Source organism: Trachurus japonicus, chromosome 7 (assembly GCF_045865225.1).
Source record: "Trachurus japonicus isolate A0001 chromosome 7, Traja_1.0".
NCBI classification, from domain to species: domain Eukaryota; kingdom Metazoa; phylum Chordata; class Actinopteri; order Carangiformes; family Carangidae; genus Trachurus; species Trachurus japonicus.
The window spans coordinates 10,182,218-10,199,396 of record NC_140913.1 but is presented as its reverse complement, the minus strand read 5'-3'; the positions used below and the strand labels follow the sequence as shown (position 1 = coordinate 10,199,396).

Genomic DNA, 17,179 nt, shown 5'->3' with positions numbered 1-17,179 from the left:
GGTCAGTGGAACACTCAAATCCACACACTGGGCAAAAATCTCCAGTGTGATAGCAGGGAAATGTTTGCTTACATCCACCTGCCGCTGCAGTGCGTGCTTGACAGAGCAGACCTCACCGAACAAATGCTCTATACTCTATCAAGTTGGCTGTGAACATCCATGTTGGTAAATGTCACCAACAACAGCTCATTGAAGTAATGAGAGATAAATCTGGGAATGTTCTCTAACTTCAGCTCTGTGTGTTTCCAACAGGACCACCTCCCCCTTGGATACGACTGCACAATAATTTTGTCATCAAAAATCTAGTGGTTTTCAGTTTTTATTTGAAACCAGACAAAAATAGGAGCAGCAGCCAAACCCAATGGTGCATTGTCCACCATGTCAAGTATCAAAATATAGGTGATGCAATACTCAAATGGTAAGTGACAACTGATGGCTGAAAAGTGAAGCCAACACAGAGGTAAGAAAAACTACTCTTCTTGAAATGGCTGCTTGAAGTTGGAATGAGAGCAAATTAATTCCTTCATGACAAGTGTACAGGAGGTGCAGGTTTATATAACTCACTCATTTAACGTCACTTTGAGTGACAGATGGTTCAGCGTGCTGAAATCCCGGCTCTTTAGAAACCTGTGGTGACATCATTGGCCTGCACCCATCTTTACCTACAGTCTATGGGTGCATATTGTCGGAGCAAATTGCCCTGATCAAGTCCTTACTTTATTTCCCAGGACTTTGCTGTATGTCTCAACTGTCCTTTCATCAAGTAAAGGCAGAAACTAAAAAAATCAAACAAACAAAAATCAAAAAATTAAAAAATATATATATATAAAGAAAGAGTAGGAGACATGAATAAATGGTACAGAGAGGGGTTCATTTGCCACAAATACTATAACCTCAAATACTAAAGGTGGTATTTCTACTACTATTATTTATGTTACTTTTGCTGTACTGATTGCTGTATTTGTAAAGTATGTTTTATTTATGGATGTCACAGGATACATCATACATTTTTCACGTATTTTATTTCCACAACAGGAACATAACTATTGTAAGACAGTATGTAGCCATGGTGTCTAGACAGGGTAACAAAGTGACTGCATGGGCACTCAGTCAAAATAGTGAATTTGATGTTAAGTTTCTCTTAAAGATTGAACTCCAGCTTGCTAATGAACCAATCTAGATAATTCACTTCACATCATGTTATGTCAGTTTGTAACAAGAGTACCAGGCTTCACAATACAAGCTTCCTCCAGTGGACCCGCTTTTTTGCCTCTCACAGATAATTAAGGGTTCTGGGAATAAGCTACTTCACTTCTTTATCTACTACTTTGACAGGGTGGAGTCCCCTGTCACCTCTCCTGCTTATGATACTCATGGACAGCTGGGACAGCAAGGAAAGCTACAGCCAAGGACAGCATTAGTTTCACTAAGGAAGTAACATCCTGACCTCCCGTGATTTTGGCTGAAAGTCACAGCAAACTCATTCTTATGATCTGCTGTCCGACCATGTCCGTGCCATTTAGCCATTCCTGAATGGCCAATTACTTGTGAGGGTACGATGTGGTTGAAGAGGATTAGACACTTTGACAGTACCACAATCACTTAGTTTGAGGCATACTGTCCTCGTTATTGTGACTCATTCAGGATGAAGACTAGCAACTTCATTTCTGAGATCATGTCACCCCTTTATAAAAAAGTGAGGGGAGAGACGCTGCTCAATTGCTGCAGGCATCAACTGCAGCAGTGAAGTTTAATGACAGACTGTGACGGTGAAGAACGGCTTAGCGTAACTTCATAACTTACTGACTTAATTCAGTTAGTTTGTGTCCTAAAGAATTGCAGTGCAGATACAAGAAGCTGTGTTGAAGTCTCTGTGGAAGTGTGGCACACTGACCATACCACAAAACAAAATGTGCATTGATCCAATTAGCCTGGAAACCAAAAATACTCAGTCTGTCTGTGTCGACACTGCTACAACAATTTGCTATTGTGACAATATTGAAACAATATGGAGGGTATGTCCATGCTAAAAGAACAATACACAGCTACATTTTTTGGCATTTACTGATAAAAAATACATGTGCTGTACTACAGTATCTACAGGATCTGTTAAAAGTGTAATTCACCAACTGGCACTGGTTTGTGCTGTGCCACACAGCAAATGTGAAAATGTGAATTAGTTTTGTAATACCACACTCCACTCCATGACAAAGTTCTACTGCAAAATAGTACTAAAGCGAAAATCCGAGGACTATCCGCTGGGGACTATGAAAAATATCCCTTAGATTTTGCAATATTTCACTGGATAGTTAATATTTCTACCCTGTCTGGTAACCTGTGTGTAGAACTTTTGATTGGCAGAAATCATGACATCATCATGTTTGAGCTGGAAGCAGGTAAAGGTGGTATGCCTAGAAAAGGTGAATAGGAAAAGTCATGGGATCACCAAAGTCCATTAAAGTTTATCCTCTCAGCACCATTAAGGCAACATACCTCATGGCAATCAATCCAATACTTGTGTAGTCTGGACATAGTCTAACCTACTGACACTACCATCCCTAAAGCTGTACTGCCAGCACTGCTAAAAATACTAATTCAAAACAGTACTGTCATTTTTTTGCAATATATTCCACCACAGCCACACAAACCAAGAGATATGACCAGGATATGAAAAAGTTTCTGGCAGTTGACAGTAGTATAGATCATTGTACCGTAGACATTAGATAACACTGGATGATTCTTTTACAGAAAGAAATTAACAATTCTTCAATAATATCAACCTAAAATAATCTGGGGCTTCAGTTATGGCTAAATTCAGCATGACACTTCCTGGCAATGTGTTTCTGCCTGTCTGTTTGTATTATATTGTGTTTGAGCAGAGTTAGACACTTTCTGCATCTGCCTCCTCCACCTGCAGCAGCTCAGAAACTGCCGCTGTTTGCTAACTCTCACAGAGCAGAACATTTCTTATTTTGGCTGCCTCACAATTTATTTATTTCTCTTTGCCAAAAGTTTGTGGTACACGTCTGTATTGGCTCTTGCTCCGTATGACATCAGCCACAGAGCAGAGGGTGTCCCACTAACTGCCCCCAATTACACACCCTGCCCTCCGACACACTGAACCGACAGACTACTACAGTGTCTCACAGCCAAACCCAGACAGGTGTAATTTCATGACACAGGCTGGGTTGTCGACACAAATGCACCAACACAACCATCCCTGGGAATGGCTTATTTAGTCCACTATACACCTCATCAATCTGCATCTGGGCGACTGGAAGCATGTGGGAATGTTAATAGATCGGCCTCATTTTTTCACATTACACTCACAATTGGGCGATTTGTCTGTTTTCTGCATGCTTGTCAAGTATAAGTGATGATGATACGGTTATAGCTTCAAAGTTTCAACTCATACTTGTATACTGTGTATTTGAATTAATACGTTATAAACCACATGTGTGTGCATCAACAATTATGTGTCTCTAGACAAAAATCAAACCCAGTTTAAAAATACCTCAGCAATGTGGTCGTACTGTATGGGTGTCCATATTAAACATCCTGCTGAGCTCCCCATTTATTTTTTCAAAAGGGTGCTTTTTGGATCATTGTTATACTTGTACCGCCTCGGCTAATAGCCCCCCTCGGCTACCATGGCAACACACAGGTAAGTGGAAAGGAGTGCTTAGTTCGCCACGCAGCATGGAGCCCGTTTCTAAAACTGTTGACCTATAAAAACGTACACCCACCAACACGAGGAGGCTACCAGAACCATATAGGTTCTCATCTGTGTGTGTGTATGAGTGTGTGTGTTTGCATTTGATGACAGCAAAAAAAAAATCAATACACCATGTAGACTTAGAAGTTGTTTTTTTATGTAGAAGGTCTATGTTGTCTTTATCCAAGATTCTTTTGTGTGTGTGCATTTGTGTGTGTGTTGCCTAGTCTCACTATTTTCTACAGTTTCCCACAAGTGCAGCTTTCTAAATGACAGCACATATAGAGGACTCTCTCTGTGCCTTGCTGTGTGTCTAAGAAAATTCCCTTCCCTGCATCTCTCTTTTCTCCATCTCTTCTCTTCTCCTTCATATATTTAGCTTTTTTTCTCCTTTCAATGAATCACATTCCCTTTCCCCCTTCTCTGTCCTCTCTCTCTTCCTCTCCCTCTCTCTCTCTCTCTCTCCCTCTCTGGTCTGCTGAGTTGTCTGTCACCCTTCACATACCTCCCTTTCACTTTCCATCTCCCCGTCTACCACCCCTTCTCCTTTCATCCTCCTTTGTTTCACCCCCTGGGCTTTACTCCAGACAGCTGTCTATTCCCTGCAGGCAGCCATCAGAGACACTGACCATATGGGAGGAATAGCGATTGTGTGCTGTTATGTTAGTCTCTTATTGTTTTCTTCTCTTCCTTTTTACCAAAGCACTTCTACTATAACTGCTCCTTTTACTTCCTTTCATTTTACTTCTGGCTAAATCTCTCAGGCCATCAAGAGCTAAACTGCTCAGCTTGTGGTGGAGAGGGAAGCGGGGTGGGAGGGTGTAGGTATTTTTGTGACAAAGCCATAGACACGAGGTGTTCAGAAGGCTCATAAGGGAATAAATGTGACGGATACATATCAAAACATTTGTGTTTTAAGGGAATCAAGGCCACCAGGTATTTTTGTCGCAGGTATTTTAGGACTTGTGGATGCTTGGTGGTGAATAATTGAGATCAGAAGTTATTGTTGGGATTATGGGAAATCTTGCCATCTGCTATTGTATACTTCAGCACAGGACAGCACAGAACAAAATGCTCCTTTGTGCATAGAGATTTCTCTCTTTCTATGCAGGCATATATTATATTAATATATATATTTTAAAGCTGCATTGATGACCTAAGAGTCAATCATTTCAAAGACTTTGCTTGAAGTGATAAATTCATAGACTCAGCTCAATCCGTAGTCGCCCTCAGCTCTGTCCAGTGTTTTAGCACCTTTATGCTCATTGGTTCAGGCAGCAAAAACGTAACTGTTTTGGTTCAGTCCCTGTGTCAAGCAGGAATTTATCAAATAATATTTGCTGGTGAAAACCAAAGCAGCGCTACAACAAGGGTGAATACTGATCAGGTTTGTTAGATGGATAGAATGCCAACTATAAATGAATGCTAATGTTACTTAATGCCTCCTAATTGCATAAATTGACAAGTACTAACTAAAATGAATGCCAAAAGAACTTTAGAATTGGTAATTGTGAATTGTTGGGTTCACATCTTACATATTCAGTAGCCTGTTCTAAAATATTTGAGGGGTAAATGTGAATGATTTATTTTTCTTAAAATACAGGACAAGGTTAATATACTTTGTTTTTGTTTTGTTTTTTAAGTGTAATTTTCTTTTAGTTTTAAAAGGGAACAACAAAATTGGGAAGCTAAAATTGATAATAATGTAGACTGGGATATAAGCATTTTGCTCTGCATCATTAATTTTGTACTGTTTACACTGTTAAGCCTATTTTTACATTATTATATCATGTGTGATGACTGAATAAAACTGATGCTTCTACCTACTACTACCTTAAAGCAGAAGTAAGCGATCTGGTTGTTTTGGCTAACTTCTTGTCAGCCGATGGAGTTAGCAGTCCCCGCCCTCGTCCCTACGTCACCACATTCACGCGCATCCCTTGGCTGCACACACAGAGAGGACCGCCCCTTTATGCCGTTCTCTCTCCTCATTGGATAAAGGTGATTGCTGTCGGAAGATATAACTATTTAAGACTTATATTAACACAAACATTCCGCTTACTTCTGCTTTAAAGTCAATGCTATACTTATTGATATTGCTTTACTGTTGTGACACATTATACATTTTAACAGTGAGTCAGTTTTCTCACTGTTTAGCTTTGTCCAACAAGTTGAATCCAGACTGCATCAGAGTGGGAAAGTTAGAGGTTCTGGCATACAGTATTCTCCAAGATGGAGCAATGTTGGCACACGTGAATACCCACTGGTCTTGTTGTAATGCACATGTACAATGATGCGCATTACACATTCCTGCCAGTCGTCAACGAGCACAGGGATGCATGAGAAACACCAGAAGACTGCAAGCAAATAAACAACATTCAAGTTTGACACCAATTTCAGGTTTTCTCCAAAAACATTCTTTTCAAGTGTTTTGTGAGGAAAGGAATTGGTTGAATATGTTTGTAAAGCTTCAGTTACATATAATGAATTCTCAGGAAGACAGCATGAATGTCAACAGAAAGACCACAGGGCACCTTTAATGACTCATGCTCCTGTCTTTGCTGCGGCTCCCAGTGATGAGTAAAAGGTCTTAAATGATACTTGACAAGTGTACATTGTTGGTTTCATCATGGAGCCTGGTGCGCCAAGAAAATGTCAACTTCTAGCTTTCCAACTTCAGTATGTGATGGCAAATACTTGAATGTAATAACGAAGAGTACTTCATGTAGTTCAGATTTAGCTTAATGGTTTTTTAATTGGTCATAATATGACTGTGGCAGAGCACTGCCACTTTACTCTCTCCTTGTGGCATCACTAGCAAACACTAAATACAAACACGAACATGAGAAGAGCCCACTAATGACGCAAAAGACTGGAAGGGTGAAACAGTTGATTTTAGAGTCACAGGCTTTTTCTTTGTAGCGCTGGCAACAATCAGATGTGCCAATCAGAAGAGAGGAGGCTCTGAGTCTCTCCTCTGATTGGCTGACTGTTTTCTGATTGAATAAATAAAGAGTGGATTTCAGGCAAACACTCCAAAAACTGAAGATCTGTAAGGTCGGATGTTGGGCTTTGGGAGTAGGACAAAGCCCTCTGTGTTGTAACATTACAAAGTTACAGAAGTTGTGGTGACTCATTTAAGACTCAGGGCTCCAATTTTGTACAAGGCGCAGGGTGGCGAACCCGGCGCAGTGCTAATTTTGTGCAGCGCAACACTGTGCACAGTCAGTTTGGCAATTTAGTAGACTGATGTGCGATGAGATGGGTGTGGCGGTGCGGTAGGGGGAGGTGTCGACAGATTCAGCTTGGCGCAGTGACAATTACGTGCCAAAAGGATGCCAAGTGCACTGCAAACTGACGAGTTCAGCCAACCACAAACAGCCTAAGCATCAGATAGTGAGTACATTTCGATGTGGATTGAGACTTTGATACCTTAACAGTATAATGATAGAACCTCAACCTGTTTTAAAAAGAAAGATGATACTAAAATCTTACGGAATAAGAACTTTAAGGTTTTTTTCTAGCAAAGCCATTTAAAGTTATGATTGGTAATCATGTTCAGAAACACTTTTTTTTTTCTCTCCCTCTCTCCCTGGCAATGTAGCTCTGGCAGTGCGCGTTGGGTGTCTTTACCTACAGTACGTTGTCCGTGGAAAGGTGAAGCGTGGCTTCAGAGAGAAGTCTGAGGAAAGAGGCTGAGACTTTTGACTTGTGTATTTTCTGTGGTCTGCTAGAACCGTTTTTCCATAATCTCCAACCCTACATTTAAATTGTTGAATCTAAGCTTAAAACCTGTTGAAATGTCTTAAATACTCTGTAAACTCTGTACGCAGTCTATACAATTTAAGTATTGCCCCATGTAGTGACTTTAAAATCCAACACACTGCAAGTGGTTTTTCACAATAATCGCATCATTTGATAGCGAGATCAGACTGTTATCAGACAGAATCCCCCGTGTCAGTATCTTTTAAGCTCCATTGTTCCCCATTAATCACAGAATGAATCATTATAAAAATCCTTCTGACAGGGGTCTTATTGTATGTAACCTTTCACATATGTCACTTTTCTCATTTCTCTCCTCAAGGAGAATTTCATTAACGGATAAAAAGAAAAGATGATTAATCACATGGAACCTATGGCAGGTTTGTGATGAGTGTGAGTAATTGTCCCTGCCTTTAAAAGTCAATTTAATTAAAAAAAATAGTGAACATAAAACTATTAATCTCTTATGTTGCCAACATTTGTGTGTGTCAGGTATGTATTCTTTTGACCCTGCAAACTGTGCTGTGCATAAATTAGGTCTTGGATGTCTCAGATTTAATGGCCATTTTGGAATTTCATGTTGTATGTTTTCAGGCAATGGCATTAAATTCACTTTGCATTCATATGATGCCATAACATGTCTCCCTCTCCTCTCTCACTTTCCATTTTCTTCTTTGTCCCTCGCTCACACAGTTATGTGGCATTTGGCTTGAAAGCAGGTCATAGCCGGCTGATTGTTTGGTCTAGAGCATGATAGTGTAAGCTTTCTAAAACATGTCAATAGTGGCACTGGCAGGGGACAGCCATAGACTGACCCCTATCGACTCAGCTGAAGTCAGTTGCAGTATTTTATATAACTGTACCACCATTCCAGAGAAAAAAAAGAAAAAAACTATATGACAGACTTTCTACTGACAGGCTGGTGTTTTAATTACTAAACTATTTGTCTGTAGGCAGAGCTGTTGCTGTGGGCTGAGCTAAATCTCCATGAGCAAAGCCGAAACATTTGGGAGTGCAAATGAGCAATCTGGAAAACTTAAGGCATCTACAATATGGGATGTATGAATAGAATATAAACTGCTAAAGACTTGGGTTTAAAAGTTAATTTGTGAGCTTGGGGGAGGGCGGGTTCATCCTCCGACTTCTGGCAGGTCTGCTTTCACTTCTCATTTGAAAATATCTAAAAATGAATTTGCTCAAAAATGCTCAAAAGATTGCTCAATTTACAATTTCTGGCCTCCTGGTGCACCCTGATAATATTGCTCTTTCAGCTTTAGCTTTACGACCACCGTGAGATTGAATGTGAAAATTCATTCATTCAGTACCGTGGTTAATGACTAAAAACTAATAGCATCTCCACCAACCGCAGCTCTTCTTTCTGTGTAGCGGTAATTAGCAAATGTTAGCAGTTAAGATGGTGAACATTAAAGCACAAAATACAGGTCCAGTAAGAAACTAGTAAGAGACTTCATCTATGGGAAAACTGTCAGAAAGTTGCCAAACTTCCACATGGTAACCCAGAGGAGAAACTTGCAGATCAGTAAGTATTTGCCCAAGTGGGACTCAGTATACTGTATCAACATCAGTATGTGACATGTGCATTTAATATGTGATAGAATCATCTTCATGCCAATAAAGCCAATTCAATTCAATAGAATTTAGCACTGTGCTTTATATTTTGTTATGCATGGTTTTGCTTTGTGACTCTATCTATTATTTATAACCATATCACATCCTAGCAACATCAAACAGGAGTTTAACACTACAATTTCTCAAGAAATAAAACTTTTATTAGGGACCCACTCAAATCACCACCAGTGGGTGCTGGGGACTCACTACACTGAAAACAGTCAACATTACTGAAACGCATGCAAGTTTAAAAATGTGCTGCAAATCCAGTCCTACAACACAATATATGTGCTACCAGGAGACACAAAAAAGTGATACCCTATGTTCAATTGTGTCTTTTGAAGTTGAACGCATTGAATAACAAGTGTTTCTTTTTTTCTGAGAAGATAAAAGCATATACCCAAATTCAAAATCGGAGGCATCAACATTTCCAGTATTAGATTGCACACCGCAACTCATTGGAACATATATTTGTTTTTTCATTTTATTTCAGGGAACCTTTGCAATTGCAAAGATGTATCTCATCAACACAACTTCAAATCACCACAGCAGAATGAATCCCATTATGAATCAGTCAATGTAGTATATTGAAAAAACAAAACAAAATTGGACTAAATGGTTATTTGACCGTAAACAGTCAGAAAATACTCACTGGCCTCTTTGTCATTGTGGGCATGTTAGCACTGTGTTGGCATTTAGCTGAAATCACAGCTGTGTAGAAATATATAGCCTCAAAAGGCAGCTAGCATGTCTGAAGCCCTCAGTGAGCGGCTGCCTGCTAACATCAGTGTTGTCTATTTTGAATCAGTGGCAGCAGGGTGAAACGGCGCTGTGACACAACTCAGCTACACCCGATCTCACCAGCCTGTACATCACAGGGCTGCTGCATAATTATACTTTGAAGCCGATGTTGCACACACTACCTTTCACGTCAGCCTCTGTATCGTTCCCCCTCTGTAGTTCCCGTGTCATGGCCACACAGAACATGAACTCTGATGGCAGGAGAACAGCAGCTCCCTGCTTTCTCCTGCTGCTGCATAAGTCGGCAGCAGATTTTTAGGCCTACACTGAAACCAATGGAGGCAGCAGTAGTAACCTTTCACTATCTACAGTACAGCCACTTTGAGACTTGTTAAATGATTTGTTGATTCATTTGTGACTGTGAAATTCAAGATTTGATCTTCTCCTCGTATAGATGGGTTTCTTGTGTACAAACAATACTAAGGGCCGGATTTACTAAGATCCCAGATAGCGGGCGCTATATTGTTTGCTCCCGCTATAATATTGCGTGTTTGGGTAGTGCACGCAAAACAGGTGATCTACTAAGAGTAACCCGCTAAATGAAAACACGTGCAAACCGCAATATGTAAATGAGGGTTTTGCGCGTCGTAATCGTTTCCGCCATGGAGAGAGTGGACAGAGAGCTGGACGGATGAAGGGACAGAATGACATTTGATCCGATGCATACAGTGACAGCAGCACGTGTGTTCATCTCTCTCGCGCTCTGTTTAGATAAATAAACAAAAATCGCTACAGGGCCCAACTCGTCATATACTGATGAACAGGCAGGAGCTGCAGCGACAATCACACACCTATAATATGTGTGTGCCGCCCATGATCGAGTGGATTAATAGAGAGCTCAGGTGGGACACACGGATCTAAACACTCTGACCACTGACCAGAGGGATCAAAGACGGGTGAAGGCAGCGGTGACGTGTCCCAGTCCGGGACCGGGACTGAGAGACGGAGCTGAGCAGCCAGGTACTGGAGAGGAGGGGAGAGGAGAGGAGCGCACTGCAGGACAGACGTGCCCCGTGCGTAACGGCGCGTAAAAGACTTTTAACACGGCTGAAAAACTGTTACAAAATTACCCAGACGTGAGGAAATGCAGAGATGTAAGATCATGGGGCTCTGACAGGTATCAAATCAATAAACGCATAAGTTTTGGCGAAGTTGTATCAGTTAGTACATGGTTTTCAGACGTGGTAAATAAAGACGCAAAAACAGCCACCGCAATCTCTTCCTGGTTTGGTAAATCACATTGCACACGCTAAATAAATTTATTTGCATCTACTCCTCCCAGTATTTTGCACGTTCTGGCTGAAACGCCCATATTTACATATTCATCAAGGCAAACACGCTAAATGGATCGCACGTGCTTTTCTGCCCGTGTGAGGGACGCGATCCTCGGTACGTCCGGTTAGTAGATCAGGTTCCACATGTGTTTGCGCGTGCAATCACATTTGCACACGTTTTAATACACGCAAACCTTTAGTAAATCCGGCCCTAAGTGCGCACGCAACCAGGGGGCAAAAGACTGCTTCGGTGTGAACTGGTATCAATGTAGATGCCATATTATTTGTAGGGCTGCAAATCCACTCTAAAATGCAAATTTAATTTTGATTTGTCTTGAGGAGAACAGGGGACAAAATTGCTCGAAACATTATTGTGATGACTGATTCATCACTTTCAGACACTTTTCAGGCAAGAATACCAAACATTTGCTTCTACCAGCTGCCATAATGTGTGCAGTTCCCTATTTTCTATCTGTTCATTCAAGCTGAGCGCTTTTGAGTTTTGGACTGTTGGTTCAAAGAACACGAAAAACACTCACTTTGGATTTTTAGAAGCTGATGAACATTTTCTGTCATATAAACAAACAAAAATCCAGAAAATAACCTGTAAAAATATGATCATGACAGTAATCACTAGCTGCAGCCCTAGAAGACAGCACAATCCTTATTCTCAGTTGGGGAAAGGTCTGTCTCACATACTGCGTGACCTGCAGTATTCCTAGCTCAGACTGGCTTTGCTGTTTGGTTACAGATTCAGCTTTAGCGCTTTCCACGAGTGTCAAAGTGGTGCTGACCACCTGACGCCGCACATTTCACCACCACCTGGGACACTTCAGAGGAGGGCAGAGTTACAGCTGAAGCTGTCAAGACAAACAGACGAGTAGCCCACTCGTGCCTGTCGATGAGAAACAGCTCAAACGCAAAATCTGATTCCTTCCACTGGACATTGTCCCTGTTAATTGAAATCCTCGATCAATATTACGTCATCAGGGAACATTATTGTTGTAATTCTTCTCCAAGAAATTTTTTTGATGAAGTTGTTCCCTCCAAAAATAAGTAACCAGATTGCATTTGCTACACTAACAGAGGCACAGACTAAAGAAGAAAAAAAAGCTTCAAGTTTCCCTTGTTCAGCTGCACAGTACACAGCTCCTGATTCAGATGCTGTTCCACAATCAGCGCTACTGTGATCACTTGAAAATGGAAGAATTGTCTCCCGGCACCCCGCATGATGAGCTCCACAGTGAAATGGCCATACTCTGTCCTTGCAATAAAATGAGTTCAAATCTGTCTTGTGACCCCTCTGACTTATCATCTCTCCCCGTCTCCCAGCATTCCTTTCCCCCCCATCAGAATGTAGCGTGTTATCCAACACTGCAAAGATGCAATAAAAACAGATGGTTTGTACTTACAAAGAATTCACTATTTTCCCTTTTATTATAACGGGGAAAGCATCAATTTCAACTATTTTAATATCACAAAAAAGGAAATATGAGCAGTATGAGTTGTATAAGTCTGTCACTTGCTGCAGAATACTGACACAGTCTTCAGTCTCTTTTTGTCCAGAATAATAAAAACTCAATAGCTACTTCTTTAGCAACAAGAGCTCGGTATGCAGTGATGCAAGAGCCTGATCTGGCCTCTCAGACTGTGATCAAACCATATAATAGATGAGGCTATTTAAACCGAGTGAGTCTATACACGCTGCATTAGTGAGATAGCGCATACAGTGTTGCTTCACACACCAGCCATCAATAAATATGGAACAAGAGATGGAGGAAGACTCATTTCATTTCGCTCAACTGCAGAAATTATTTATGTGCATATTTCTTATTATGAATGTGATTCAAAACCAGAACAAAAAGCTGCAGTAATGTCTTCCCTATACAAGAGAACAGGATGCCGACGGACTTACGAGAGGGTCCTCTCCAGTCTTCCTCCTGTGGAGCCGATGATTTCTCCAAGGGTACAGAAGGTCTGGCCCAGGAAGTCCTTAGGGGAACAAAGGATCGAAAAGAGAGAATTAATTGCATGACAGGGCCAGGAGCGAGGCCTGGTTTCAAATCAGGCTCTAAGAAACAGAAAAGAACCACAAATATAACCTGCAGATTCAATAATAATGCTCTGTGTGATGCAGGCGCGGTGCCATTCTTAATTTCTCACATCTCTGAGACACCACAGTGTCCTTAGTGCTGGCAGATTCCCATTTATTTGAGAGTTAGATTTTAAACTTTTCCACAACAGTTGATAAGTTAGCACAAGGGAACCAGCTCATTAAAATATATAAACATCACTTTTTACATTTCTGGTCCTCCTGTTATTAAACAGGGTTAACACCAGAGCTCAATAGCAATTATGACAGACTATGAAATCAATAGGGATTGTAAGAGAGGTATTAAAGTTATTAAAACTCCATTAAAGTTTAATCTCACATTATTGAAGTGTCAGTTTAAATTAAACATTAAAGTTAGGGTTTAATTTCACCTTTTGTATTAACCCAATTAGGTCAAGCCCAGGAAGTCCTGGTGGGCCTGGGCCATATTATTTAAATGCTTGTTGGTTGATTGATTATTATTTAAAGGGCCATGCTGTGCATAAAGCACATGTCCTTATAGTAGGAAAGAAAGTGCTGTTCTTGTTTTTGTTTGTTTGTTTCCTTCACTCAACCTTTTCATTGAACAACAGACTTTGGACTTTCCAACCAGCCCACACATCACAGAAAAAAACATACGGTAACATAAAAAAGCAAAGAGATGACACGACACAATACAACTCTCGCACAACATCGATGGCAGAGCACTACCTGCTCATGTTTCCTCTATGTGTGTGTGTGGGTGGGTGTATGCAGGTGTAGGTGTGAGTCCAACAAAACTGGGTTTGTGTGTAGCCCCTGTACATGTCCTGGCATACACGAACTGCTGCAGTGTGCTGTCTCAAACAACAACAGCTGCTTTAGCTTTGAAGTCGTCGGGCTCTGAAAGTTGGTTTACCTGAGCGAACGATAAAGACAAAATGAGGAACAACACTATGGCAGAAGCTTTCCAGGAGGGAGCTGCTGGTGTTTGTCCTTGATGAAATGAGATGAAAGAATGGGGAGAGAAGTACAATAAAATCAAAGTGAATGAAACACCTAAAACGCACAAGACTCATCTGTGGAAAATGAAAACGTAAAAGATAAGTGAATGTATAATAGGCTACTTATGAAGACAACACAATCTGCACTTGAACCACTCACCTTCTGTTCTCCCATGTGATTTATTTTTTTGAAGAAAGACATAAAAAAAGACAAAATTTCAGAATAAAATACAAACATTTTCTGAATCATCATCATGTTTTACAATCAGCCTTCGCACTGTCAGTAATGCTGAGTACTGGGATGTGACAGATTTAAGGTCTGATGGAAGTTGTCAGCTGACTTGCTACATTGTACTTACGTGTTTGGAAATATTACAGCTTCTGGAGTCGACATTGTACCTGCATAAATAAATAAATACATCAATAAGTAATAGGTCACAAGATGCAAGAACTTGCAAGACGGCATTTGAAAGTGGCTTTGAAAAACAACATACAGATCCAATAACTTCAGCATTATTTCACTTTTCGCTCTTTTCTTATTAAGCATACAGATTTGCAGTAGCACCTTACTGAGCAACACATTTGTAATATGTTTGATTTAGGGGATGTGCATGATTGTTAACTTATTCAGTGTTAGTTTTGTCTGTGCATACATGACTCAAGGGTTGGAGATGTAGTGAAGTAAAAACTTATCTTTAAACCTATGTTGTTATTAGCTAGCTAGCCTCAGGGAAGCTACATTATTCAGACTTTGAGGGACATGTCGAAAAAATCTGCACAAGTCTGGATTTGTGGTAGCCTATATGCTATGCAGCAACCAGGGCTAAGCTCGCTGGTGGTTATGTTTCAACCCAAAGCTACTTATCAGGCAATATATTTCCTAAACAAACATAATATGAAATGTAGGTTTTAAACATCAGGGTTGTCCAGAGGTTAGTTTGACAACAGAATGTAGCCTAATGTGTATTATGGTGCGTTCCAGGCAGGCTTTTTAACCCGTAAGTCACAACTTCAAGTCACCAGTTACGAGTTTGTAGCGTTCCAGGCAAGTTACGAGTTACGAACTGGGAACTGGGAGTAGATCGATCTAGTACGAGTTCACAGGTGGGAAGTTACGAGTTTGACTGTACGTTCTAACGGGTAACCATAGGAACAGGTCGGAAAAATACGAGTTACGGGTTGCCTGGAACGCACCATTATACCATGGTCTGGGTGAATCCTCGATTCTGATTGGCTGTGGGGTATCCATTAAAAAGTGATAATGGACACTCATAAAGATGTTCCGGTCAAATTGCCTGATTACGTTCTAAATATTACTGCGCTGGCTCAAACGCTTGTTGGTAACCACGGCAACGGACACTCGGACCAAAACAACTTTTTTTCAGCGCATCACGGCACTGGAGTCTGTAAACACACAAGCGGTAAGAAGTGCACTGGCCGTCTGAAAAACTTTGTGTCACGTAACATTTAAGCCGTCACCTCACTCTTCACTGATCAACTACCAGGCTGTGGCAGAGGCAACATGCTGCGGTCACAGCCCCTCTTTTTTTTTTTTTTTTTATCGCTGACGAGAGTTATTAAATAGTCCGCTCAGCCGCTTAAAGACGTATGATTTTAACGGTAAAAAACAACATTAAAGTACAAGTAATTGATTTAATATGTATTTATCTCGTAAGTGACCATGGTATAAGCGGGATAATGCCCTTCGAGGTGTCCGATTATCAGAGATTAATGGACTTCGCGGAAGCAACCGTCCGATTAATTTCTGATAATGGACACCTCGTCGGGCATTATCCCTTACATAGCCTACATGGTCAGTAGAATATCATCTCTCCTATTCTATTTTATTTCATTTTATTTTACAAAAACTAAGTGACTTAAATGAACCAAAATTTAAAGATGAGTGCCGACATTTTTCATTTTAGCTTGACATACTCTACATACTACATATGTATGTATATACTACTAGGCATCTGTGCTGCTTCACAAAAAGTTACTGGTAACAGTCTACAGACCCCACTGAGGGAAAAAAGCAAATTTATTAGCCTTTATTAAAACCACAGAGGCGTGCAAGGGATCGTTTTCTGCTATTGATTAAGGATAACAGGTTAGTGAAGCATACAAAACAGCCAAGTGGACAGACACTAGTTCAAACCAGTGGAGTGGACAAGTGATTGTAAGAGGCCTTTATAAAATAAAAAGTAGAAATAGAAGAAGAAAACACCCCCTGTCATGATTGGACATCTAATTTTAGCAAAGACTGGTTTGTTCATTTATTCTAATGAATAGAAATTAGCTTTTCACCAAACCGAAAACCTGCAGAGAGAGAAATTATTCAAATGTAATCAAAGGCATTGCTACCTTGGGGTTGTTGCTCTGAATCCACATTTGAGTATTCACAAAGCAGTGTGTATCCAGCTTGAGAATTACATCAATTCACATTTATTCAGAAAAAGTCAGTATGTCTGGGTACTTACACATCAAATCTTAGATTTTGTTTCTCCTCAAAGAAGAAATCCAGGACAAACTTCCTGACGAAATCTGGATTCCGAGTGTTATCGATTACCTCTGTCCTGCCGAACTAAAGAAATAGATAAATAAGAGAGTGATAATCAGTTGTAATCGCAACATTGATTGCCGAGTCAATATTTGTCATTAAGTTAACATTGAGACAACACACCAGAGAAAGAAGTGAATCAAATTTATGAGATTCAGTAGAAACCCTTATTACCACCGTAACATTTCACACAGGATTAGAATCCATAAATACACAACTCCTTGGCAAACCACCACCACACGGTATCACACTGAGCCTCACTGTGCTATGTGCTAAAGCTTGTGTCCCCAGAGAAATCAGACTCCCACATTAGAGCAACATTAGAGCCAGCACTCCACCAATGCGAGCCCACAAAGACCCAGTCTC

The 17,179-nt window shown here is 40.6% G+C and overlaps 1 protein-coding gene across 2 annotated transcripts in view; it reads right to left on the bottom strand.

The window, feature by feature from the left end:
- Positions 1 to 17,179, bottom strand: part of LOC146984210 (copine-9-like) — a 109,706-nt gene that overhangs the window by 52,836 nt on the left and 39,691 nt on the right. The window contains exons 4-6 of one of the 2 annotated variants that reach the window (XM_085781154.1): positions 16,734 to 16,837; positions 14,616 to 14,655; positions 13,097 to 13,176 (exon numbers count right to left, since the gene is read on the bottom strand). In XM_085781154.1, coding sequence (XP_085637280.1) covers positions 13,097 to 13,176; positions 14,616 to 14,655; positions 16,734 to 16,837 — 224 coding nt within the window. The remainder of the gene's footprint in view (positions 1 to 13,096; positions 13,177 to 14,615; positions 14,656 to 16,733; positions 16,838 to 17,179) is intronic. The other variant, XM_085781155.1, reaches the window with a different exon arrangement.